The 21757-nt window shown below is 48.9% G+C and overlaps 1 protein-coding gene across 3 annotated transcripts in view; it reads right to left on the reverse strand.

The window, feature by feature from the left end:
* Positions 1-21757, reverse strand: part of PGAP1 (post-GPI attachment to proteins inositol deacylase 1) — a 492260-nt gene that overhangs the window by 113559 nt on the left and 356944 nt on the right. For all 3 annotated transcript variants that reach the window (XM_063430206.1, XM_063430207.1, XM_063430208.1), the window contains 4 exons: positions 11661-11738; positions 10301-10376; positions 2359-2432; positions 2207-2258 (listed from right to left, as the gene is read on the reverse strand). In XM_063430206.1, the coding sequence (XP_063286276.1) occupies positions 2207-2258; positions 2359-2432; positions 10301-10376; positions 11661-11738 (280 nt within the window). The remainder of the gene's footprint in view (positions 1-2206; positions 2259-2358; positions 2433-10300; positions 10377-11660; positions 11739-21757) is intronic.

Here is a 21757-nt window from a genome sequence, read left to right on the forward strand (position 1 = left end):
ACTTTAACATGGTGGCATTTCCCTTACACTGCATGGATCTGAGCGCTATTTGGAGAACTTGTGCACTCAGATCAGGGATATTTGTGGGGTTATTTTATGTTTTTGGGTATTTTTATGTTTGCCTCTCTGATCCTGGGAGATAATTAGCTTACCAGTCTTTAACGCAATTATCTCCCAGGCACAGAGATTTGTGGGAGGGGCTTGTCTTGCATTGAATGCAAACCCCATGCTGGGGGATGTGTATAAAAGCAGACAACTTGGCCATAATAAACTAGTTCCTTTACACTCTTCACAGTGGGTGTACCAGTTTTAGACTCTGCAGGAGAGCTCTAATCACTGGATCCAGGACCCCATTTCAGGGTGGGAAGCGACGGTAAGACCCAGGCCAAGCTGGGCTGTATAGGGGCTGAAGTGCTGATGGCGTTTCTGCAAAAGATAGGGAGCGTATTTGACGGAGGTACCCAGTTAAAGTACCAGGCGGTCCGCCACAATAATTATTTAATAATTTAAAAAAAAAACCTTATAAAACAAATCTTTAATCTGCCCCACTACCCCCTCACACAAACTATAACCTCACAGCTCCCAATACGTAAACTGCCCCCCAATACGCACACTGCCCCCATTACACATATGGCTCCCAATATAGACACTGCACCCCCCCACACACACACACTGACCACAATACACACACATCTCCCAATAAACACACTGCACCCCCATACACACACTGCACCCCTCACACAAAAGCACACTGCCCCCTTATACACACACTGCGCCGCTCATTCACACACTGCACCCCTCATACACATTGCTCCCCCATACATACACTGCACCCCTCTCACACATGCACTGCCCCCCATACACACACTGTGGCACAAACACACTACTGCCCCTATCCCGGCAGACCCCAGGTAAGTTATCAGTTTGACTACTTAATCTGGCAAGGCGCCACGGCACTCCTAGCACCAAAACCACCACAGAGAGTTGTAGTGCTTATTGTGCCTGGATTGTTTCTTTAAATAATCTGCAAGTGCCCCTCCCAAGATTAGTTTCTGGATCCGCCCCTGCAATGGACGTCCTCATGCTATGCATGAGGATGTCCAGCATCACCAAATTATGTAATGCTTTCCTATGGAGAAAGTCCTAATGCGAGCGCGGCCATTACCACGTCAGTCGACGGGGGAGCAGAGTCAAAGCCAGCACCGAGGGACATCAGCGCTGGACTCAAGTAAGTGACAAAAGTGTTTTTCAACAACTTCTGCACCATGGGGAGGGAGGTGGACACTATAGGGCAACTTTGTTTTCCTGGCACTATAGTTTCCCTTTAATGCTTTGTCAGCATTATGGCCGTAAGAGCATTGTGAGAAATGTAGTCCACAACAACTAGTTGCCTACTTCTGCTTTAATATCACTGACAATTCTCTAGTATGTGACCTGTGCATTTACATGGTTCAGAATAACCCTCTCCAGATTATTATTATTTTGTTTTATCACTGAAAGGTATGCTTTTGATACACTTGCAATCGGTTTTGTCATGTTTCTATCTACCAGAGTCTCCAACGGCATCCACACAGTGTATGCTTTGCATTAACATAAAGGGGCTCACAAATCTAAATAAGGTTTTTATACGAAATATAAGATATAAAATGTGGTCACTGCAGTGCCAGAAATACACAAATTCCTTTACACTAGTGCAGCATATGTGTAAGGCTTCTGTGGTTCCCTCAGCAGTAGATAGAAAACCAAAACACAATGCACAGACCCATGCGAGTCCAATCCTGTGCGGCAAGCCGTACCCGCATTCAAACTTTCCTATGGGGCTTTTCCAAATCAAATCTGTCTACCGTTTAAAATTCAGTTTTCAATTTGCTACAGTTCAATATTTAATGAATTAACGGCTAAACCTATTCGAAATGAGAGCGTTTAATGTATAACTATAAAAAAGGTGTATATTTTAGAATGAAGCACAAATAGGAACATTTTGAAAACACGACTTGTTACTATGGAGTGCAGTTTGAAAGTGTGCATATTTGAATATATCCAATATAAATAGAACAATGTAGAAAATAAATATACATTTATATATCTATTTTAAGAGCACAACAATGTGATGATCAAGCTGTAAATTATTGAGTTATTGATAAGTTCCTGAGAAAGTTTTAACGACAGAATAAAACATATCTAAATATTGTAAATTATACTTCACCAGCAAGCTCTGTGCAGTTCCTCTGAATAATAATATCAAATGCTTGGTATATCTGTGTAAGAGAATATATAATATTACACACACACACATATATATATATTTATTAGCCAACAGAAATATCACATATTGTGATACAGACTCTAAACATTTACCTTGCTGAATTCCTGAAGCTGCACCATATGAAGAAGTCCAGATGAATTTACCTTGATATGACTTGTTGAAAGTCCTGCAAATAAACTGTTGTATATTACACATGCAGATAATTAAAGGCGTTAGCAAAAAGAAAAGTATTTCTTGGACTTTTTTCTTATATGTATTTACCGATTAAATATCAATTACATTTCATTTGGTTAATGCAATCATGTTGGCACAGGTCATATACTAACATATAATTATCACACTTTATTAGAACAGAGCAAAATAGAAATACGGGAAGTTTACTACCTTGGAAAGTTACTGCTAGGGTTCCTTTAAAGGTAGTGGTCTATAGTGGGTATGACAGAGGCCAGAACATGCACATTAGTGTGCAAATGTTTTAGGCAAGTGTGAAAAAATATGCAGTAATGTAAGAATGCTTAAAGAAAATTGAAAATGTTAATAGTTTATGTGTGTTAATTAACATAATATATAGTGAATGAAGGGTCAAAAAATATACCAAGTCAATATTTGGTTTGGCCACCCTTTGTCTTCAAAACATCATTGATTCTTATAGGTACACTTGTACATAGTTTTTTGTAACGAACTTGGCAGGTAGGTTTTTTCAGACCCCGCTTTTCACAGTTTCTTTGGCCGACTGCTGCATCTATGGTTATCAATATTGGACATTTGTGCTTTTTCAGAAGAACTTGGGGAGCTCACATTTAAACCCCTCTCTACCTTGAGATGTTTGCCTGGGATTGCTGATGCAGTATAACTACATTGTGTTTTGTTTTGTTTTATTGCTTCTATACAGCTTTGTCTCTTTCTCTTAAACACACATACGGAGAGCTTCACCTGGTCCTCCTGCACGATAGTCTGTTAGTGGACACGTGGGAAGTGATCTCTTCCTCTTCCTTTCCAGTCTAACACACAGACACTAGAGAAACACAGTTTTACAACTTCTAAAGTTGTTCATGCAGGTCTGCTATCAAACATGGATAGCTGCCAGGACTACAGAGGACCGTGCCAAAGGATCCAGGAAATTGTATTTTCTTAAAAGCCCATTGTAGCTTACAAATGCACATTATAAGTGCTGAAAAAAGGGCTCCCTAGTAGACAGGCACCTGTAGGCAGGTTAAAACAGAAAGGTTGGTGTACCCTTATTTTAAGTTCTTAACTAGTGCAGCGGATTAAGAACTTAAAATAAGGGTAAATAACATTTTAGGGAGCCACATTTCAACTCCGACTTGAATGCCTGGGCAAAATAATTCCTGCCTAAGGATATAATTTTGTGTCGGCTCTCCAGGTTGTTCTTATGGCAATAGCTATGTTTATAAAAATAACAAAAAAAACAAATAAAAACATATGATCCATGAACGCATGAAATTTACTCTTTGATTGTGGTTTGCAGCCTATTCTTACAGTGCGCAGTATTGTGGTTTAAAAAAATAAAAAACAAAATATTTAATATATATATATATATATATATATATATAAAAACTTTGCTTTGAATTAATTCAGCTTTTATTAGGACAACAACAAAGACCAAATAAAAACGTGCAAATATTTACCCACACAATATCCCAAATAAACACCCACATCCTGTACTCACCGAGACGCTATCCATACCCAGCACAGCTGGCCGTGGTGTACACCCACTCTGCCTGGTGCAAACATGCTGAAGGCCCAAAGGGGAGGGGGGAACAAAAACAGCAAAAGCAGCCCATGTTCAGTGTTGTTTACTTCTTAGTATAGGAATGTATCGGGTCGGTTTTGACCAGATAGTCATGAAGATTTTTTCCCCTTTTGTAGCACAGCATAGGGGGATCGTGGAAGATCTCTGGTAGAGTAGGGTCTCTCTCCAAGAGTCACCAATTAGACCTCAATATGCTATTTAGTCTGTATGATGCTGTATTAAATGTAGTAGGGAATACCAGGTGTTGAGTCTCTTTATTTATCTGGCTAGAGGGTTCTTGGCTTTTGGCCAGTGCACATTGAAGCGTTGATTCCTTATAACCCCTCTGTCTAAATTCATTCCACATCTACTTTGAAGGTAACTATATAACTTTCCACACGATGAGTATGCCTATTTCTCCACTATACATAAAAAGTATCTAGACATAAAAAGTATCTCTTCATAATTCATCTTGCGTCCTACAGCCCTTCTTTTGTAGGATCGCTACTTCGGTCATTTTGTTAATTACATATCTGAGGAAATAGACCGAGCATCTTTTAATTGTACTTAGCCTGTAGAGCCAAACTTTCCTTTACTGGTATATTTGCCTTCATTAATATGCTTGTCCTAACCCTTCCGTCACGGACTTGATATACAATATATAATCCCTATTTGAACTCTGCCTTTATACTTCTATTTATCTACTAGGAGCGCTTTTTCTTAATTGTATATATTGAGATTGTTTTAATAAAGCATTATATGTTCTCACTAATTAGCTTATTAGTTAGGCGTTCCAGAAGTAGCCTAGCAACAGGGTGACAAGCTAGCAGTCTGTTCCCCACATATTTGCACCAGGCAGAGTGGGTGTACGCCACGGCCAGTTTTGCTGGGCATGGATAGCGTCTCGATGAGTACAGGATGTGGGTGTTTATTTGGCATAGTGTTGTTTGTCCTAATGAAAGCTCTGTGTTGGACATTTTATGGATTAATTAAAAGCTAAGTTTTATTCTACGCATCCAAGTCCAAGAGTACTGTTTATCCTACAACCTTTATACAATTATGCCAAACCAGCAACGGGCATGACTACTATCACCAGGAGTGCAAGCCACTGTATATATATATCAAATTGAAAAATCTCTGGCACTCTTCCCCAGCAAAATTTAGAACACATCCAGAAATGACCAGGTGCCTCTATATACCTTATATTTACATATACTCAGTATTATCAACTAAAGCTTTATTCTTTGGTTTTCCTCCTTATATGCTTTTAATACTTTCCGATCTCTTTTTAGAATAGCTTTGCCGTTTCTAGGCAACACTTTGGGTTCACGCTCACGTGACTTTACGTTAGTATGCACGGCAGTACGCGATTTGCGGCGTCACTCACAGAGCATGTCGGACGAATGGGGCTCACTCGGTGATAGGGTAAGTTTAATACATGACATGTTATATATTTTGTTTTTGCACAAGGTACAGCATCTTGATAAAGACCGCAAGACAGTCGAAACTTTGATTTTCATGCTTTATATTTAATATAGAATTTATTTAAAAAAAAAAACACTGAGTGCTCTCAATTTTTTGGTTATATATATATATATATATATATATATATATATATATATATTTATGAGAAGGCTGAGCCTGGAGTTGTGGGAGGGGTGGATCCGGTGTTCTATCAAATTCCCCTACCTCGTGAAAATCCCCTACCCTCGTCACTTCCGGTGAGGGGAATCAGCTGGATCCTGTGCTGCACATGCTATACCGCGAGTAGGGACCTACTGTCCTCCCCCCGGCCCCCACCCCTGGGCAGCGGGTGGGGGCCATAATAGTAATAAGGGGGGGACCTACTGTCCCCCCCCCAGCCCCCAGCCCTGGGCGGCAGGTGGGGGCCATAATGGTAATAAGGGGGGGAACTACTGTCCTCCCCCCGGGCCCCCACCACTGGGGGCCGGGTGGGGGCCATAATAGTAATAAGGGGGGGGACCTACTGTCCTCCCCCCTGGGCGGCGGGTGGGGGCCATAATAGTAATAAGGGGGGAACCTACTGTCCTCCCCCTGGCCCCCACCCCTGGGAGGCGGGTGGGGGCCATAATAGTAATAAGGGGGGGGGACCTACTGTCCTCCCTACCGGCCCCCACCCCTGGGCGGCGGGTGGGGGCCATAATAGTAATAAGGGGGGGGGACCTACTGTCCCTCCCCCCCCGGCCCCCACCCCTGGGCGGCGGCCATAATGGTAATAAAGGGGGGGGGACCTACTGTCCTCCCCCCGGCCCCCACCCCTGCCTCACACTTGCCTCCAACCCCCCCCCATGGACCGGCGGGGGATATCCCGGTCCCCCCTGGACAACAGGGGCAGCCCAGCAAAGCCTCACCGTAAGACCGAGCCTGTAACACAGAGGGGCAACTCGGCACACGATGCCTCCAAGATGGCGGCGACCTGGGAGCCTTCTCACGTCGCAGCGGACATGGAGCTCCGACTGGCCGCAATTTTCAACTCCTTTTGGGAGAAACTGGAGGCCTACATGCGACCACCCCACCTGATGACTCAGACAAAAGGCAAGCTACCAAGCCCAGACCAGGTGACCGCACAGCGGAAAACCAACGCTCTCACAGGTTCCAGGTGTCCGAAAGGCCAGCCCTGCAGGAGCGCCATCTTCAAGAAACACTCAGGGAGAGCCAATACCAGCAGAGGCAGCCTGAAACTGACCCACAGGGCCAAGAGAGTGCCCAAGACGGAACACTCCGGCTCTACACACCGACAAGCCGTGACCAGCAATAGACCCAGCAGGAACATAGCGACACTTGATCAGCAGAGGAGAAGGCGAGAAACGAGACCCAAAATGGCGGCAATATTAAGCCAGACCACTGAAAGCACTCAACCTTGAAAGAGGAAACCTCCCGAGCACAAGCGGCGACAGAGCTGGCCAAAACACGGGTCACAACACCTAAGACTCTCACGCTACCAGATCGCTGACCCCCCACTTAAGGGCATCGGCTGAAGGGACTCATGACAGAGCATAGAAACTCCCACAGTTGCTGCATACTCCTGGGAGATACTCAGTTTCAATATTGAATGATTCCTTTACCATTTTGAACGTCAACCAGAACTATTTATTTTCTGTTGCTATAGCTGCATGGCCTTATGCCTTCCATCATAATCACATATATTAAGCATGCCCTCTCTATGTTAACCACATGTGGACGAGATGTCCCTTGAATAACCCAAGCAACCGTTTCATGCCTCAATGTACACCAACACCTAACTCCAGCTAACTGCGGTGCGACCTGCTGGGAATATAACTAGCCTAGACACCAAGGGTTTAATACTCCTTAACTACATATTGATCACCACACCAGGTAGAGTTATTGTATAGCCTGGCACCTAAAGGTGCCCAGCTGTTGTGCCATCATTGGTTTGGCAAACCGGACACCCCTAATCATTCACTACTCCCAACCGAGTTTTACCTCTCATGTAACCTACTATATATCATTTAAGCAATCCCAATGTGTGTTACTCGATTTAGTAAGAAACGTCTGCATAATGATAATGTTGATGTTTTGAAGTTTCTTCTTTTTGATTGCCCACAGCAACACATTTAATCTTTTACTAACGTTGGTTTTCTAGCCTGTTATCTTTCAAGTCTTATACTACAATCTATATTGAAGCCTGTTTCTTTAACTCACAAAAAACAAGTGCAATTGTCTCACATGCCATGACAATGTATACAAATGTTCGACCATATTAAGCTTGTAGATGCTGTCGTGGCTCTACCAGCCTGTATGTAATTCTTTGGTTGCACGCCAAAATAAAGAATTGAAAAAAAAAATACCTCTTCATCACTTTAACCCCTTAAGGACCAAACTTCTGGAATAAAAGGGATTCATGACATGTCACACATGTCATGTGTCCTTAAGGGGTTAAGCATGCATGGTTTAACTTTAAATCCTCAGAGCTGTGGCTAATGCAGCTAAGCTGCTAAGTCATAGTTATAGAAAATGGCAGGGTAAACCCTTTCACTGGATGGCAGACGATTGCAGAATACAATGTATTGAGGACTCTTCTGACAATACGGCACGTCCAAGTCACAGATGGGACATACGCAGGATTGTCCCTTTTACCCCACGCTCTGCAGATGACACAGGCTGACTGATAAAGCAGTCACAAAGAACTGGACTGATCCCCACACCAGGACCAGATACCGGTCAACCTCTGATGTTTATTTTTATCGTTTTAATGTTTCGTTAGTATGCAACATTACTAGAGTTCCCGGGTCATAGTTAACGCAGGTGACCCTAAGCGACCGCACTCTCCTTACAACATGTCCCGCTAAGATGACACAGACACCGGAGATTCCCCTCCGCTCATCCCCCCCCCCCCCCCCCCAACACTCTGGGGTAACTGAGTGTAAATAGATAACCTACACACCCGATAGACCACAACATCGCCTAAGTTTAAGACAGGACCACTGCTTCCATACATAAGACCCAAAGGGCTGGGTCACTCTCCTAGGCCCACGGTCTCGGCACCATTATCACGCCCTACAATACGTAACATAACATGCAAATAGGAGACATACATCATATATATACTGCTAGAGTACCGTACCACTCTATCAGTACACTCATACCTGACAGAGGCACTAAGTGTAGTATTATGTCAACTAGCAAAGTGTTTACTACCTTAACTCAAAAATACATTACTGCTCTCTACTGTGCTAAGGCTACTGAAATGTGGCGAACGAAGGCTGTCGTGACGCAGTACCTGTGTCCTTTTTCATCTGTTTTTGCTTATGTTGTCTTTATTTTGATTGTTTTTTTGTTTTGTTTATAACGCCCTTTGGGCAAAACGGAGCTACCTCCACCTAAGAAAATTACTACCGGTACCCAGTGGCACAATTACCATATTGTCCAGCATAACAACTCAGCATGTCTATATTAGCTAACAGCTCTACGCATCTCCTCATACTGTATTTACCGTACTACTATACAATGATTAGTCACATGCCTATGTTTACGCAAAGGTCAGCCACTCTCCCTTAACGGTAACTCCATCTACTAGTCAGCCTGAGATCTAAGCATATCATACAATCTTTAAAATGTGCGATATGTACAAATGTTATCAACCTGTGTGCAGAGGCTGTTGTGGCTTACTGAACACAAGGTATTTCTTTGCACGCTATAAATAAAGAATAAAAAAAAAAAAAAAAAAAACCTTCTGTGTCTGGACTGAAATCCGTCATTTGCACATCGGAATTCTTTATAAAAATTGTGAAGAAACTACACTGTTTGGTTCGTTCATTTTTTCTCGTTCAGCAGATTATTATTTATGATTATTTTTTATTTATTTATATAGCGCCATCAGATTCCGTAGCGCTGTACCCCTGGACTAACATACATGTAATTGTAACCAGGCGTACAGGAACAGAGGGGTGGAGGGCCCTGCTCCCTGAGCTTACATTCTAGAGGGAGTGGGGTATAGTGACACAGAGGGTAAAAGTAGGGGTACGAAGTAGGTTGTTAGAAAAGTATTAATTAAGGGCTTAGTAGGTAATTTTTGACAGTTGCAGGAGAGGAGTCATGTAGGGGATGAAAACCTGCTAACAGTTTAATTGATATGCTTTCTTGAAGAAGTGAGTTTTCAATGATTTTTTGAATGAGTGGAGACTGGGTGAAATTCTTACGGAGAAGGGAAGGGAGTTCCACAGAAGAGGTGCGGCCCTGGAAAAGTCTTGGAGGCGAGTGTTAGAGGTAAGAGTACGGACAGAGGATATACGTAGGTCTTTGGCAGAGCGTAGGGGCCTCGACGGGACATACTTGTGTATTGGGGAGGGTAGGTAGGTTGGAGCAGCATTATGTACTTGTAAGCAAGTACCAGAATTTTAAATTGAGCACTATATTTAACTGGAAGACAATGCGGGGACTGACAGAGCGGGGAGGCGTGAGAGGTGCGGGCAGACAAGAAAATTTGCCTCGCTGTTGCATTCATTATAGATTGCAGAGGTGTAATCTGGGAACACATAAGACCACTGAGAAGAGTATTGCAGTGTCCAGGCAAGAGAGAACAAGAGCATGGACCAGAACCTTAGCCGCATCCGGTGTTAAATAAAACAGACCAAATTTTTTAAAACAAAAGTAAGCATGTGGTGTTTTAGAAGGATAGGCAGATACTTTTCAGACAACATTTATGCATAACCCAGACAAATATATGTTCCTGTTGCTGTTTCCACAAACATTTTGAAAGATAATTTACTAGGGTGATCATACTATTCATTTGTACCTACCAAATGAGAGAACATGTGTAACAGGTGATTGTACCATTCTCGACACTTCATTTAAGAATTCACATTCCAGGGAAAACTAACAAATACAATGTGAATACAGTTACAAATAATGTGGCAGTAAGATTTGTTCAGACATATTAGACAACCTGAATAAATGTGCTATTTATCACTAGAGTACAACAAGTCAACTGTAATATGTATTAAAGGACCACTCTAGGCACCCAGACCACTTCAGCTTAATGAAGTGGTCTGGGTGCCAGGTCCTTCTAGGGTTAACTAATTGTTTTATAAACATAGCAGTTTCACAGAAACTGCTATGTTTATCAATTAGTTAAGCCTTCCCCTATTTCCTCTAGTGGCTGTCTCACTGACAGCCGCTAGAGGCGCTTGCATGATTCTCACTGTGAAAATCACAGTGAGAGCACGCAAGCGTCCATAGGAAAGCATTATGAATGCTTTCCTATGTGACCGGCTGAATGCGCGCGCAGCTCTTGCCGCGTGTGCGCATTCAGCCGACGGGGAGGATCGGAGGAGGAGAGCAGGAGGAGAGCTCTCCGCCCAGTGCTGGAAAAAGGTAAGATTTAACCCCTTTCCCCTTTCCAGAGCCGGGCGGGAGGGGGTCCCTGAGGGTGGGGGCACCCTCAGGGCACTCTAGTACCAGGAAAACGAGTATGCTTTCCTGGCACTAGAGTGGTCCTTTAACATTTGTTTTTACAATCAGACATTTCAATAATTTATTGCAACACAACCATAAACAAAATAAAAATAAATATATATATATATGAAAATTACAATAATTATTTTACAAGGCCATGACTAGCTTGACCTAATATATCGAACAAAATATATGTGTTCCAGCATTAACAAAACATTTTAACTTTTTGTTTCAAGCCTAAAGCAAAATCCTCTGCATGTTGTGACACACCTGATATTGTCTTAGGTAGATTTACTGAATGGTGTTTATTAATGAAAATTAAAGCCAGTCACCATCTGAAAAACGAGACTACTGAGAGTCTACTGTGCATGCATTTCCTGCTCCTCACTCTCCTTCTCCTTGTTTGAAGTTACATTTTCCTTATTTATGGTTTCTTTTTGTAAATTTTCACGTTTATTTTAATTCATGTTACATGGCAACAATATTCAAGCTTTATTTCATATTGTTAATGTTTGTTACGCATATTTTGTGAAAAGTGAATACATACATACATATTGGGAGCAAAACAATGGAGATTTGAATGTTTTTTAATATTAAAATATCACTTAGTCTTAAAAGGGTGATAAAATGTATTTGTGCAATCTTTAAAATTTAATTTAGAGATTGGCAATTTAATTTCACAGAATAAATTAGTACATGAATTACCTTAGTGTCATTTGTATTTGACAGAGAGAGTATAAAATGTGAAAATGTTGAATAATCTTCAAGTTTTACAGTGACAGCCTAAAAAACCCCAAAAACAAAACAAAACAAAAAAACACATATTACATTATTAAGTTAAAATAAAACAGTAAATTAACAAATGGAATGTCAAAATAGATCATGATATACCTGCTATTTGATCAAGTGTCTTTAGCTGAGTGGAAGGAACATCTGGCTTTGAGGAGGCAGAGAGCAGTGCTCAGAGCACCCAAGTAAACTGACCACTTATATAAAAGCGGTTTCCGGAGCAGTCTGTGCACAATATCTACAAAAGGCTTGCTGCAGTGCGTATGGTGCTTAAAGTATTCCTTTTAACAAGTATTTCTGCAGCCCTAGCAACATTACATGTTTCTAAAAAATATGTTTTCATTTTCAAAACAATAGTAGTAGGGCCTATCTACTTTAGCGTTCTACTCTCCTACTATGATAATTGCCTGCTATTACAAAGTAGCCTTCTGTGCGACAGTAGATAAAGAAAAAAATCTTAGTTGAGAAGTACCTTTCCATGAATATCCTCTGATACAGAGATAGGCTCCTCCTATCTAGGAAGGACATACATACACATATACAGAAAATACACTGGAACTCTCTCACTCATCCGTAACATAACTACCACACAGGAGAAACACACACACACACGTCAGATAAATCCAAGAGAGCAAGGTAACAGGGACTGTAACAGAATAACTGAGCAATGAATGCTCAGCTGTTCTATGTTAAAATAGGGTGCCAGTTGTAAGACACACATTTTATGGCTAGCCTCCATAACCCCCTATTGGTGTATGGAGTTGTGGAGCAACGGAAGGATAGAGGTAAGTCGGGACAATACTCCCCTCCTATGACACATCCTCCGGAGGTGTATGGGAGCAGGACGTCTAGGACGGCATAGACCTCGAACCAAGGGGTGCATGGACATTCGAGGAAGATTCCCAATATCGTTCTTCTAGACCATGCCCTTTCCAGTGGATAAGATATTGCAATTTACCACTATGTATGCAAGAATCAAGGACTTTAGCCACCTCATATTCTTCTTCGCCATTGACTTGGACAGGAAACCGGAGGAGGAGGATTTCGGGTGGCAAAGGCATCAGACATGTGAGGCTTTAATAGCGATACGTGAAATACAGAATGGATGCGTAGAGAGGAAGGTAGCTGTAGATGAACAGTTACAAGGGACAACGGACTCTATTGGGTATGGACCCAGGAACTTCGGTCCGAATTTCTTGTTCGGACAGGACAATTTCTAATGTCTGCTGGATTACCATGCTTTTGTACTGCTTGGTAGATAGGTGCAGGTCTACATTTCTTGTCAGCGTTTCCTTTGTATCCTTGTTGTGTTTCTTGTAGAATGATTTTAGCTTGCTGGAACCCCGTCTGAAGATCATGAAGGAACTGTTCAACATCTGGCAGAGGACACTAAAGGTTGGTCAGGAAGCATGAGTGGATGGAAACCATAGTTCACATAGAAAGGAGATTTGTGATGGGAGCTATGTAAGTGGTTATTGTACGTGAAGTTCGCTGTTGGAAGTAGCTCAAACCAGTCGAGTAGAGGAGTGGTGTAGCATCTGATTTATTGTTTAAATGTCTGTCTGGTTCATTCTGTTTAATCGATTGTCTGTGGGTGAAAAGCAGTGGATAACAGGACTTGGATTTGCAGGAGTTTACAAAAAGATTTCCAGAACTTCAAACTAAATTGTGGACCCTTATCAGAGAGGATGGTTTCTGGAACGCCATGTAGCCTGAACACGTCTGTGGAATAGGAGAGCAATTTGTTTGACGGTAAGGGTATCATTGGCTGTGATGAAATGAGTTATTTTTGGAAGTTTGTCGACTACAAATCCAATCCAAAATACAAATATCCATGAGAGGCAGGTAACTCAACTATAAAATCAGTGGAGACCTGTGACCAGGGACGAGAGGGGATGGTTAGTGGCTTTAACAAGCCAACCGTACTGGTAGGAGGATCTTTAGATCTGATACAGAAAAATTGACAAAGTCCAAGGCAAACAAAGTCTGATAAGGGGTTAGGCATAGGCAAGGTCAGGTAATCCAAGGTCAATTTCCAGACAGCAGAGGTTCACAAATGATAGACAGGCCTGAGGTCAGATAAATCAGTGTTTAAACAGGGTGCCAGTTGTAAGATGCACCTTTTCTGGCTAGCCTCCATAACACCCTACTGGGGTACAGAGTTGTCTGTAACTGGGTAGCCGTTGAGAGAGAGACTATTTAATGTGTTCCAGCCGCGTCAATAGTTTAGCCCAGCGGCATGGAACGATCGTGCATGTCTCCCAAGCATCTACCGTTGGTACATACAAGGGCAGCCACGGCTGGAGATTGCTGCTGAAGCAGCGAAGGGATAGAGTTAAGTCACACACACACGAGATAGAGTTAGCGAAACAATACTCAAAAACCAATGAATATGCTGGAAATCTGGATCTTGTATGTAGGTGTCTCAATAAACGTGAATGATCAAATACCAGGGTATATTTACAGTATTCATTTTGAATATCAACAAATCATCCTGAGGTCTACTGCAAGATGTAGTTTTCCCAATGATTATACGAACACTATACCTATAGTGTCCTTCTGCCCATACCTGAATGTCAGCCTCCCCCTGTGTTGAAAGGGATAAAAACCCTTTTAACACCTCTTTCTAGCGCATAACGGAAATGGAAACCCATCGGAAACCCATCGCATGAGGCCTTCCTCAAAGGTAAGCATTGAATCAATGCTTTCCTAAGGAGAATAAGAGGATGTCCAGTATAGTTTCACATAGTTAAACTCAGGGAACACTAGGATGTGCCTCTAGTGGCTGTCTTGAAGACAGCCACTAGAAGTGGAGTTAACCCTGCAATATAATTTGTGCAGTTTCTTTGAAACTCCAGTGTTTTACATTGCAGGGTTAAGGAGACAGTGGCAGTGCACCTAGACCACTTCAATGAGATTAAGTGGTCTGGGTGCAGATAGTGTCCTTTTAAGAATTGGGAAGAAAGGAACTACAGTCCCTTTCTCTTTGTGATGAGGAACAACTGGAATAAGATTGCTCTGAAAATAAGTGAGATGCTTGAAGACCTTTCAACTAAAAGATAATACCGTATTTATCGGCGTATAACACGCACCGGCGTATAACACGCACCTCATTTTTAGAAAGAAATTCCAGGAAATGTCCCCCCCTCCCATAGTATTCCCCCCCCTCATCCCATAGTGTCCCCCCCTTTCCATAGTATCCCCCCTCCCCTCCCATAGTATTCTCCCCCCCTCCCCTCCCATAGTATTCTCCCCCCTCATCCCATAGTGTCCCCCCCCTTTCCATAGTATCCCCCCTCCCCTCCCATAGTATTCTCCCCCCCTCCCCTCCCATAGTATTCTCCCCCCTCCCCTCCCATAGTATTCTCCCCCCTCCCCTCCCATAGTATTCTCCCCCCCTCCCCTCCCATAGTATTCTCCCCCCCTCCCCTCCCATAGTATTCTTCCCCCCCTCCCCTCCCACAGTATTCTCCCCCCTCCCCTCCGACAGTATCCCATATTGTGTTTTTTCCCCCCCTCCCATAGTGTACTTTCCCCCCTCCCCCCCCATAGTGTACTTTCCCCCCCTCCCCCCTCCCATAGTGTACTTCCCCCCCTCCCCCCTCCCATAGTGTACTTCCCCCCCCCCTCCCATAGTGTACTTCCCCCCCCCCTCCCATAGTGTACTTTCCCCCCCTCCCATAGTGTACTTTCCCCCCCTCCCCCCCTCCCATAGTGTACTTTCCCCCCTCCCCCTCCCATAGTGTACTTTCCCCCCCTCCCATAGTGTACTTTCCCCCCCTCCCCCCCTCCCATAGTGTACTTTCCCCCCCTCCCCCCCTCCCATAGTGTACTTTCCCCCCCCTCCCCCCCTCCCATAGTGTACTTTCCCCCCTCCCCCCTGCCATAGTGTACTTTCCCCCCTCCCCCCTCCCATAGTGTACTTTCCCCCCTCCCCCCGTGTACTTCCCCCCCCCCCTCCCATAGTGTACTTTCCCCCCCTCCCCCCCTCCCATAGTGTACTTTCCCCCCTCCCCCCGTGTACTTTCCCCCCTCCCCCCGTGTACTTCCCCCTCCCCCTCCCATAGTGTACTTTCCCCCCCTCCCCCCTCCCATAGTGTACTTTCCCCCCCTCCCCCCTCCCATAGTGTACTTTCCCCCCTCCCCCCGTGTACTTTCCCCCCCCCCCCTCCCATAGTGTACTTCCCCCCCTCCCCCCTCCCCGAGTACTTTCCCCCCTCCCCCCGTGTACTTTCCCCCCCTCCCATAGTGTACTTTCCCCCCCTCCCCCCCTCCCATAGTGTACTTTCCCCCCTCCCCCCCTCCCATAGTGTACTTCCCCCCCTCCCCCCCTCCCATAGTGTACTTCCCCCCCTCCCCCCCTCCCATAGTGTACTTCCCCCCCTCCCCCCCTCCCATAGTGTACTTCCCCCCCCTCCCCCCCTCCCATAGTGTACTTTCCCCCCCTCCCCCCTCCCTTAGTGTACTTTCCCCCCCTCCCCCCCTCCATAGTGTACTTTCCCCCCCTCCCCCCTCCCATAGTGTACTTTCCCCCCCTCCCCCCTCCCATAGTGTACTTTCCCCCCCTCCCCCCTCCCATAGTGTACTTTCCCCCCTCCCCCGTGTACTTTCCCCCCCTCCCCCCTCCCCCCTCCCATAGTGTACTTTCCCCCCTCCCCCGTGTACTTTCCCCCCCTCCCCCCGTGTACTTTCCCCCCCTCCCCCCGTGTACTTCCCCCCCTCCCCCCCTCCCATAGTGTACTTTCCCCCCTCCCCCCTCCCATAGTGTACTTTCCCCCCCTCCCCCCTCCCATAGTGTACTTTCCCCCCTCCCCCCTCCCATAGTGTACTTTCCCCCCCTCCCCCCCTCCCATAGTGTACTTTCCCCCCTCCCCCCCTCCCATAGTGTACTTTCCCCCTCCCCCCTCCCATAGTGTACTTTCCCCCTCCCCCCTCCCCCTCCCATAGTGTACTTTCCCCCCTCCCCCGTGTACTTTCCCCCCTCCCCCCTCCCCCCTCCCATAGTGTACTTTCCCCCCTCCCCCCTCCCATAGTGTACTTTCCCCCCTCCCCCCGTGTACTTTCCCCCCTCCCCCCGTGTACTTTCCCCCCCTCCCCCCTGTACTTTTCCCCCTCCCCCCTCCCATAGTGTACTTTCCCCCCCCTCCCCCTCCCATAGTGTACTTTCCCCCCCTCCCCCCTCCCATAGTGTACTTTCCCCCCCTCCCCCCCTCCCATAGTGTACTTTCCCCCCTCCCCCCCTCCCATAGTGTACTTCCCCCCCTCCCCCCCTCCCATAGTGTACTTCCCCCCCTCCCCCTCCCATAGTGTACTTTCCCCCCCCTCCCCCCTCCCATAGTGTACTTTCCCCCCCTCCCATAGTGTACTTTCCCCCCCTCCCACCTCCACTTTCCCCCCCTCCCCCCTCCCCCTCCCATAGAGTACTTTCCCCCCCTCCCCCCCTCCCATAGTGTACTTCCCCCCCTCCCCCCTCCCATAGTGTACTTCCCCCCTCCCCCCTCCCATAGTGTACTTTCCCCCCTCCCCCCTCCCATAGTGTACTTTCCCCCCCTCCCCCCTCCCATAGTGTACTTTCCCCCCTCCCCCCTCCCATAGTGTACTTTCCCCCCCTCCCCCCTCCCATAGTGTACTTTCCCCCCCTCCCCCTCCCATAGTGTACTTTCCCCCCTCCCCCCTCCCATAGTGTACTTTCCCCCCTCCCCCCTCCCATAGTGTACTTTCCCCCCCTCCCCCCTCCCATAGTGTACTTTCCCCCCCTCCCCCCTCCCATAGTGTACTTTCCCCCCTCCCCCCTCCCATAGTGTACTTTCCCCCCCTCCCCCCTCCCATAGTGTACTTTCCCCCCCTCCCCCCTCCCATAGTGTACTTTCCCCCCCTCCCCCCTCCCATAGTGTACTTTCCCCCCTCCCCCCTCCCATAGTGTACTTTCCCCCCCTCCCCCTCCCATAGTGTACTTTCCCCCCCTCCCCCCTCCCATAGTGTACTTTCCCCCCTCCCCCCGTGTACTTTCCCCCCTCCCCCCTCCCATAGTGTACTTTCCCCCCCTCCCCCCTCCCATAGTGTACTTTCCCCCCCTCCCCCCTCCCATAGTGTACTTTCCCCCCCTCCCCCCTCCCATAGTGTACTTTCCCCCCCTCCCCCCTCCCATAGTGTACTTTCCCCCCTCCCCCCTCCCATAGTGTACTTTCCCCCCTCCCCCCTCCCATAGTGTACTTTCCCCCCCTCCCCCCTCCCATAGTGTACTTTCCCCCCTCCCCCCTCCCATAGTGTACTTTCCCCCCTCCCCCCTCCCATAGTGTACTTTCCCCCCCTCCCCCTCCCATAGTGTACTTTCCCCCCTCCCCCCTCCCATAGTGTACTTTCCCCCCCTCCCCCCTCCCATAGTGTACTTCCCCCCCTCCCCCTCCCATAGTGTACTTCCCCCCCTCCCCCTCCCCATAGTGTACTTCCCCCCCCTCCCCCTCCCATAGTGTACTTTCCCCCCCTCCCCCTCCCATAGTGTACTTCCCCCCCCTCCCCCCCTCCCATAGTGTACTTTCCCCCCCTCCCCCCTCCCTTAGTGTACTTTCCCCCCTCCCCCCTCCCATAGTGTACTTTCCCCCCTCCCCCCTCCCATAGTGTACTTTCCCCCCCTCCCCCTCCCATAGTGTACTTTCCCCCCCTCCCCCCTCCCATAGTGTACTTTCCCCCCTTCCCCGTGTACTTCCCCCCCTCCCCCCTCCCCCCTCCCATAGTGTACTTTCCCCCCTCCCCCCGTGTACTTTCCCCCCTCCCCCCGTGTACTTTCCCCCCCCCCCCCCGTGTACTTTCCCCCCTCCCCCCCTCCCATAGTGTACTTTCCCCCCCTCCCCCCTCCCATAGTGTACTTTCCCCCCCTCCCCCCTCCCATAGTGTACTTTCCCCCCTCCCCCCTCCCATAGTGTACTTTCCCCCCTCCCCCCCTCCCATAGTGTACTTTCCCCCCCTCCCCCCCTCCCATAGTGTACTTTCCCCCCTCCCCCCCTCCCATAGTGTACTTTCCCCCCTCCCCCCCTCCCATAGTGTACTTTCCCCCCTCCCCCCGTGTACTTTCCCCCCTCCCCCTCCCCCCTCCCATAGTGTACTTTCCCCCCTCCCCCCTCCCATAGTGTACTTTCCCCCCTCCCCCCGTGTACTTTCCCCCCTCCCCCCTTGTACTTTCCCCCCCTCCCCCGTGTACTTTTCCCCCTCCCCCCTCCCATAGTGTACTTTCCCCCCCTCCCCCCTCCCATAGTGTACTTTCCCCCCCTCCCCCCTCCCATAGTGTACTTTCCCCCCTCCCCTTACCCCCTCCCCCCTCCCATAGTGTACTTTCCCCCCCTCCCCCTCCCATAGTGTACTTTCCCCCCCTCCCCCCTCCCATAGTGTACTTTCCCCCCCTCCCCCGTGTACTTTCCCCCCTCCCCCCTCCCATAGTGTACTTTCCCCCCTCCCCCCTCCCATAGTGTACTTTCCCCCCCTCCCCCCTCCCATAGTGTACTTTCCCCCCCTCCCCCTCCCATAGTGTACTTCCCCCCCTCCCCCCTCCCATAGTGTACTTTCCCCCCTCCCCCCTCCCATAGTGTACTTCCCCCCCTCCCCCCTCCCATAGTGTACTTCCCCCCCTCCCCCCCTCCCATAGTGTACTTTCCCCCCTCCCCCCCTCCCATAGTGTACTTTCCCCCCTCCCATAGTGTACTTTCCCCCCCTCCCCCCTCCACTTTCCCCCCCTCCCCCCCTCCCCCCTCCCATAGTGTACTTTCCCCCCCTCCCCCCTCCCATAGTGTACTTCCCCCCCTCCCCCCTCCCATAGTGTACTTCCCCCCTCCCCCCTCCCATAGTGTACTTTCCCCCCCCTCCCCCCTCCCATAGTGTACTTTCCCCCCCTCCCCCCTCCCATAGTGTACTTTCCCCCCCTCCCCCCTCCCATAGTGTACTTTCCCCCCTCCCCCCTCCCATAGTGTACTTCCCCCCCTCCCCCCTCCCATAGTGTACTTTCCCCCCCTCCCCCCTCCCATAGTGTACTTTCCCCCCCTCCCCCCTCCCATAGTGTACTTTCCCCCCCTCCCCCCTCCCATAGTGTACTTCCCCCCCTCCCCCCTCCCATAGTGTACTTTCCCCCCCTCCCCCCTCCCATAGTGTACTTTCCCCCCCTCCCCCCTCCCATAGTGTACTTTCCCCCCCTCCCCCTCCCATAGTGTACTTTCCCCCCCTCCCCCCTCCCATAGTGTACTTTCCCCCCCTCCCCCCTCCCATAGTGTACTTTCCCCCCCTCCCCCCTCCCATAGTGTACTTTCCCCCCCTCCCCCCCTCCCATAGTGTACTTTCCCCCCTCCCCCTCCCATAGTGTACTTTCCCCCCCTCCCCCCTCCCATAGTGTACTTTCCCCCCCTCCCCCCTCCCATAGTGTACTTTCCCCCCTCCCCCCTCCCATAGTGTACTTTCCCCCCCTCCCCCCTCCCATAGTGTACTTTCCCCCCCTCCCCCCTCCCATAGTGTACTTTCCCCCCCTCCCCCTCCCATAGTGTACTTTCCCCCCCTCCCCCCTCCCATAGTGTACTTTCCCCCCTCCCCCCTCCCATAGTGTACTTTCCCCCCTCCCCCCTCCCATAGTGTACTTCCCCCCCTCCCCCTCCCATAGTGTACTTTCCCCCCCTCCCCCTCCCATAGTGTACTTTCCCCCCTCCCCCCTCCCATAGTGTACTTTCCCCCCCTCCCCCTCCCATAGTGTACTTTCCCCCCTCCCCCTCCCATAGTGTACTTTCCCCCCCTCCCCCCTCCCATAGTGTACTTCCCCCCTCCCCCTCCCATAGTGTACTTTCCCCCCCTCCCCCCCTCCCATAGTGTACTTCCCCCCCCCCCTCCCATAGTGTACTTCCCCCCCTTCCCCCTCCCATAGTGTACTTTCCCCCCCTCCCCCTCCCATAGTGTACTTCCCCCCTCCCCCTCCCATAGTGTACTTCCCCCAGTGTACTTCCCCCCCTCCCATAGTGTACTTCCCCCCCTCCCCCCTCCCATAGTGTACTTTCCCCCCTCCCCCCTCCCATAGTGTACTCTACCCCCTCCCCCTCCCATAGTGTACTTTCCCCCTCCCCCTCCCATAGTGTACTTCCCCCCCTCCCCCTCCCATAGTGTACTTTCCCCCCCTCCCCCTCCCATAGTGTACTTTCCCCCCCTCCCCTCCCATAGTGTACTTTCCCCCCCTCCCCCTCCCATAGTGTACTTTCCCCCCTCCCCCTCCCATAGTGTACTTCCCCCCCTCCCCCTCCCATAGTGTACTTCCCCCCTCCCCCCTCCCATAGTGTACTTCCCCCCTCCCCCCTCCCATAGTGTACTTCCCCCCTCCCCCCTCCCATAGTGTACTTCCCCCCTCCCCCCTCCCATAGTGTACTTCCCCCCCTCCCCCCTCCCATAGTGTACTTTCCCCCCCTCCCCCCTCCCATAGTGTACTTTCCCCCCTCCCCCCTCCCATAGTGTACTTTCCCCCCCTCCCCCCTCCCATAGTGTACTTTCCCCCCCTCCCCCCTCCCATAGTGTACTTTCCCCCCTCCCATAGTGTACTTTCCCCCCCTCCCATAGTGTACTTTCCCCCCCTCCCCCCTCCCATAGTGTACTTCCCCCCTCCCCCCCTCCACTTTCCCCCCCTCCCCCCCTCCCATAGTGTACTTCCCCCCCTCCCCCCCTCCCCCCTCCCATAGTGTACTTCCCCCCTCCCCCCTCCCATAGTGTACTTCCCCCCTCCCCCCTCCCATAGTGTACTTCCCCCCTCCCCCCTCCCATAGTGTACTTCCCCCTCCCCCCTCCCATAGTGTACTTCCCCCCTCCCCCCCTCCACTTTCCCCCCCTTCCCCCCTCCCATAGTGTACTTTCCCCCCCTCCCCCCTCCCATAGTGTACTTTCCCCCCTCCCCCCTCCCCCCCTCCCATAGTGTACTTTCCCCCCCTCCCATAGTGTACTTTCCCCCCCTCCCCCCTCCCATAGTGTACTTTCCCCCCTCCCCCCTCCCATAGTGTACT

Source organism: Pelobates fuscus, chromosome 8 (genome assembly GCF_036172605.1).
Source record: "Pelobates fuscus isolate aPelFus1 chromosome 8, aPelFus1.pri, whole genome shotgun sequence".
Taxonomy (NCBI): domain Eukaryota; kingdom Metazoa; phylum Chordata; class Amphibia; order Anura; family Pelobatidae; genus Pelobates; species Pelobates fuscus.